Source organism: Gymnoscopelus braueri (genome assembly GCF_963280865.1).
Source record: "Gymnoscopelus braueri genome assembly, chromosome: 6".
Classification (NCBI taxonomy): Eukaryota; Metazoa; Chordata; class Actinopteri; order Myctophiformes; family Myctophidae; genus Gymnoscopelus; species Gymnoscopelus braueri.
In genome coordinates this window covers 29,097,508-29,103,530 of record NC_137607.1, presented here as the reverse complement: position 1 = coordinate 29,103,530, position 6,023 = coordinate 29,097,508, and the positions used below count along the sequence as shown (strand labels likewise).

At 39.8% G+C, this 6,023-nt stretch overlaps 1 protein-coding gene across 1 annotated transcript in view; it reads right to left on the bottom strand.

Annotated features, from left to right (window-relative positions):
• Positions 1–1,180: 1,180 nt before the first annotated feature.
• Positions 1,181–6,023, bottom strand: part of tspan1 (tetraspanin 1) — a 20,021-nt gene continuing 15,178 nt past the window's right edge. The window contains exons 5-8 of the mRNA XM_080429996.1: positions 5,991–6,023; positions 2,993–3,139; positions 2,199–2,282; positions 1,181–1,595 (exon numbers count right to left, since the gene is read on the bottom strand). The exon at positions 5,991–6,023 is cut by the window's right edge and continues 66 nt beyond it. Of these exons, the coding sequence (XP_080286122.1) occupies positions 1,536–1,595; positions 2,199–2,282; positions 2,993–3,139; positions 5,991–6,023 (324 nt within the window). The 3' untranslated portion in view covers positions 1,181–1,535. The remainder of the gene's footprint in view (positions 1,596–2,198; positions 2,283–2,992; positions 3,140–5,990) is intronic.

The window sequence follows — 6,023 nt, the reverse complement described above, 5'->3', positions numbered from 1 at the left end:
TTTAAATGTCATTTTTGACCTATTGAACATTCTGATGAGCCGGCCAGGGAGGCTGATGGATGGAATGTAGATGGAATATTGATTGGACGGCTTTGAGTCCATTCCTCTGAGAACAGGCGAGGGGAGGGAGCAGAGACCTGGGGGTTATTGTTAAACATAAGGGATGAGAGCACACTGGGCATGAGATGATGACAGCTTTAGCTCTAAATACTTGGCAGATGTATAATCGAACTGGATAAAATAAGGGGATATGCTGGGGCGTTCTCACCAGCTCATCTTTTGTCTCACTGTGATGCTCTCTCCTCTGCCATCTCATCTATGTCTCTCTTTTGTACTTTATCCCTCACCATCTGCACTTCTCTCTAATTCTTTCTGTCTCTCTCTATCTATCTCTCTCTATCTCTCTCGCACTCTCGCACTCTCCTTGCCTCTCTGGGAGAGTTGCTCCGTAGTCAAAGAGACACGGGGGAACAAAGGCATGGCCGCTGTCATGGATTTGCACAGGGATCTGTGATGATTACACTAATTCAGGAGCAATAACCCGATGCACAACCACAACAACACTGGTTCTCTGAATCCCTCTTGTCCATTATGAAGGCTTTTAATGGTCAATATTTACTCAGCTTTGTCCTACAACGTGGCCAGTCTTGTCTTCAAGGGCACGAGATGGAACGGCAATGAATCATAGTCTGCAGTGCAACGGCTCAGAGATGAATTGAAGCACTGCCCTGCGTGGTGCCCTTTTCAGCCCGGGCCTTGCCATTTATGAGAAAATCCAGCCCGAACTGTGTGTAAAGTGGCTCATTCTTCACACAACACACTTGTATTGAGTGCCGTTTGACGTGGCAGGCATGAGGATCAACCATGACCTTAAAGACGCCCAAAGGATATGAACATTATTCCAAATACGACACCAAAAGCATTATCTGGAACTTCACCATTGGACGATGCCATTACGTGACAGCTAGTCCACTAAAAGCTGTAGGAAATCTAAGAGTAAACAAGTTTAAGCACCAGACAAAAGGCAGCCGCAGTGTGTGTGCTTAAGCCTTATGTACATTTGTGAAATCCATCTGCCTGTCAACACAGATTCCATGGTCTATGAGAAAATCACAGAGCAACACACTGATTATGTGTGCAAATCCAACTTGCCAAATGGTTGATATATTTTATTGGCAATATGAAATATTTACATTCAACATGTGTGGATTCAATAGGTAAAAGCATTGCACCATCTCAATTTATATATTATGCTACATCCGTGTTCCATAGATAAGTGCCTTAAATTAAAACTGCAGTAAAAAAAAGAAAAAAAATCCTAAGAAGGGAAGCAGCTATTTGTGTGATAGTAGTACAGTGTGAAAAACATATCATGACATAAAATCTAAAATAACCAAGCTAAACTGTGCATTTTAAGTTAAATCAAATCAGTTTTCAGAGACTCGTTTCATTCTACAGACATGCCACAAGATACCCTAATACAGCTAGATTGAGATGAAACAGCATCCTTACAGTGTATAACACATAGCAGAGTCTCAGCTGACTCGTTTGTCCATGTGACAGTAGAGGTACATTGACACAATCATCGCTGCAATCTAGGGAGAAAGAAACAAACTTTTGATTAATATTAAAATTCAACTTCTCATCTATTTTTGTAATAATAAAGTCATTCATTATAAAAAATGGACTAACTCGAATTACCTGGCTGAGGGCATTTCTAGTACTGTATCATATAATGATTGATTCTTTGTGTTTTTAAGTGTTTAGCACTGCGTGTGGAATGGGCAGCTCTCTCGCCATTGTCATCTTAACCACATGAACCATAGCGTCCCTAATGTGGGGGCGAACATTCTGCGAAAGTAACAGATCTACAAGCTCACGATGTGTCTCAATGCGATGCGTTGTGAGCTTGTAGATATTCTAGTTTCTGCGAAGAGATTTGGTGTAGAGGGAAAAAGGAGGGGGTATAGTATAGACCCCTGGGGGACTCCGGTCAAAGACGTATACAGGGTTTAAGTGGTTTTAACTATTACAGGGATTACTGTGAGAATATAAACTGAAGGGGGAGGGGGGGGGGGGTTCTCAGTTATTGCACCAGCTCAGTAAGAACAGTTCTCTGCAGATTGAAGTGAACGTATCAGAGACTCCCTGACAGAAGTAAGTGCAGATGTAAAGTGAATTTTCACATGTGAACTCACCTCCAAGATACCAATTCCTGCTGCTATTCCACCCACAATGTTGGCATTCCTCTTGAGGAGCTCTAGAATCTCTTCAAAACATCCCTAGAGCAAAATACAGTCAGGGTAAGCCACATGTACAGTATGTGCATATTATGTATGTTTTTTCCGAGGAATTTGTCACATATTCCAAAATGTGTATTCATGATTTAACGCCATAATACATAACCAATTGGCTGAGTACAAATAGAAACATTAATGGCCAATGCCCATGACCTTTTAATCAAATTTACAATGATGACCTGAACTAGATATATTTTTTTATTAACTGCATTGTTTTGAAGCTACATAAAACTAGCTACGTCACCTTGTCAGAGACAAAGACACAGTGTTATATTTCTTCCTGTACCAGAAATGTAGTTCAAAAGTAGTTAAACCATAGCTGTAACTGGGCCAAATGGATCATTTTATCCTCACTTTTGAGCGGTACATTTCGAGACTGTACTTATGGAACAGTACATTTTCACATCCTCTTGTAATCGGGCCACATAATGGCCGGTAAGCCATTAGATACTATATTATACTATAGAGATGGGTGCCTCAATGGCCATGAATAATCTTTTTTTCCTTTTTTTCCCTGTACTTAACCACTAACGCCCTATTCAAAAATGCTTGTACATGGGCTACTTTCAAAAACGTTTGAACGTTTATTTATTTATTTTGCATTTTTCACCTATAATGGCATGCCTAAAATAGGGACATGTTATGCTATTACTCTGCTGATTATCATAGATAAGAGGTGTTGTCTTCCTCACCTGTACAGGATTACGCTGTGCCATTGGTGGGCTGCAGGTGGTGCCATTGAACTGGTGGCAACAGCTCAATGGGAGGTAGCCTCCAGTCTGGTTCAGATACTGGGAATCCATAAAGTCTGTGTAGTTGCTAAAACCACAGCACTGCATCTAAAGACAAAACATACAATGGCAATTTTGACAGAGACAAAAAACGTGCTACAATTTTTGTGTTACAAAAAAGAAAACACTAACAAAGGAATAGGGAAGGGTTTTGTAGACTGTGTAACTTGCATATAATGGACCCTTCGCTAAGCCCCACCCACTCCACTCTGTGACTGGTGGTGCGAAGTTAGTCACACCCAGGCCTGGCAGCGCCTGGCAAACTCTGCTTCTCACCCATTGACTTGCATGTTAAATGATGGCTTTTCCCCTTAAAAATAATCGATCATTTCAGGAGAAAGAGCTTCAAAATCTCTTCTAAATCTAGTCAACAAGGCCTGCAGTAGGCTATGCACTGGACAAATGTGCATGACATTATTTCAATAAACTAAAAACATGGGAAATGTTAGAGGGAGTAATAGCCATGGATACAATTCAATTCAATTCAAAGGGCTTTATTGGCATGAGAAAACATACGTTTACATTGCCAAAGCAGAAAGCACAATACAACAATACAGCAATACAATCAAAACAAAAAATATACATTTGAAAGTCAGAATCTTCAATAGATCAATTTCTATACACGACGGTCGACTGTCACGACCGTCATGGATGAACTTCAACCTGGTGTTTGCACTTTCTCTATTTATGGCCCATACATCTACATAAACGTTCATATTTCGAATATAAAGTGCTTATCCCATGGCCACGGATGTTACATGTATGTACGGGCTCTCAGAAGTACCCGTATCATCCGTATTCTTCAATAAAAAGCATTTTAATCTGATCGGTGGCCATTTTCTCCTTATGCTTTCAACTGAGTGACCATATCGGTTGGTAGGTGTATTGCACTCTGATACATTATAAGAAAATGGCCACTGATCGGATTAAAATGCTTTTTATTGAACAATACAGAATATACGGGTACTTTTGAGAGTCCCGTGCATAATTGTAACATCCGTGGCCATGGGGTAAGCACTTTATATTTAAAATCTGAACGTTTATATAGATGTACGGACCGTAAATGGAGAAAGTGCAAACACCAGGTTGAAGTTCATCCATGACTGTAACAGGAGTTTTCATGTACCGCATAGTAAGACTGCAGTAGCAGTTAATAAATAGACAAACAAATGAATAAATATACTTTAACGATTACGGTGATTAGTAGCCTATTATTGACGAGTGAGTCGTGTAACCCGACGTTAAGCTGTGTATGTGTTCAACAACACAGCCATGCAGCCTTGCAGTTTAAGTGCAGATTTCAGCTTGGGAAAAGCAGCCTCCAACGGGTTTGGGAACGTGGTTCATAGTCACCATTGCGTTATCGTGGTATTCCTATTCTTGCTATTATGTTGCAAATGATTGTGTGTGTGCGGGCGAAATAACATTGACAGCTATGGCAGGTGACGAAAGCTTGCCAGACCTATGCCAGGCTAACAACGGTTGCTAAGCTGGCATTGGACAATCGCTTTTGGGGTGGGGTTTAGCGAAGGGTCCATCCGACTATCAAAAATAAGTTTCTTAACCGTATGTGTGAGCCTGTTGACATTAAGTTGAACGAGTTCATCTTTTCAGTTTGTACTTCTGGTTGGCTTTATATCCATTTCATTGCCTTGCTATTTTGTTCAGAAGAGCTTACTGTATAAGGACTATGTGTCCGCTTTATTGGCCTATACTTATTTATCCCTCTCACACTGACTTTAAGAAGTCAAGGTCTGCAGAAAGTATACAATAATGAGATGTCTGAAAAACATCACTTTTGCAACAAAAGCATCTGTTGACATACTGAAGGCACTATACAGGCAGCTAAAAGAAAAAGCATACAATGGAAGTTTTGACACAGATAAACAATAATAGGGAAGGGCTTTGTGGACTGTGTATCAACATAGAATTCGTCAGTATGTAGTTTTGTCACTTGGATAATGATTGATCCATCAAAAAGTAGTTTCTTAACCGTATGTGTGCAAGTCTGCCATGTTGACATGAAGTTGAACAAGTTCATCTTTTCAGTTTGTACTGCTACTGCTGGATGTTATTGGCTTTATATCTGTTTCATTCCCTGCTATTGCCTTCAGAAGAGCTTGACGTATAAGGACTATGTGTGTGCGCTTTACTTATTTTTCCGTCTCACGCTGACTTTAAGAAGTCAAGGTCTGCAGAAAATAAGCTGTCTGAAAAACTGCATTTTTGCAACAAAAGCGTCTGTTGACATACTGAAAGCACTATACGGGCAGACGCGCCACTTTATGATGTTAGAGCCATTGTTCAACCACAGTCAAATGAGGAAAGTTTTCTTTAAAAGTTTTTCTTTCAAGCTTGTAAAGAAAGAGTTTTGAAAGAAAACGAGTTTTAACCATAGGCTACTAGGTACCTACTGTAGTAGCCTATGGTTAAAACTCGTTTTCTTTCTACATAATGTACCGGATATTATGTATGCGTATGTGAAATGAACTGGTAAATAGTACCAGATACAGTGTTGGAATGATTCCGAGGACTTTCGGGGGAAGATTTCTACAGTACCTGAAACTCTCCACGGGCCGTTAAAATATTTTCATGTGGATATTTTTCATTAGGACTCCTTTGAGGAGAGATATTTTACAATATCACACCAGACATTTTAACGATAGTTTATAATCTGACAGACGGATAGGCACATGTTCTAAAAGGGAGTACTCTTATTGAATGTGTTATAGATTCAGTTTATACATAATTAGGACCAGTCAGTGCATGAGTGCAAAATAATAGATACAAAAAAAGATGTCACATTCTTTGGAACATTTTGACCCGAATGTGTTTCTTGTTGGTCATAGTTTGCATTGTTTTAAAGCTACAATAATGTTCATGTTGATGGTAAACATACCTCGGTCATGGTGTTGTTCCACAGCTTTGTAAC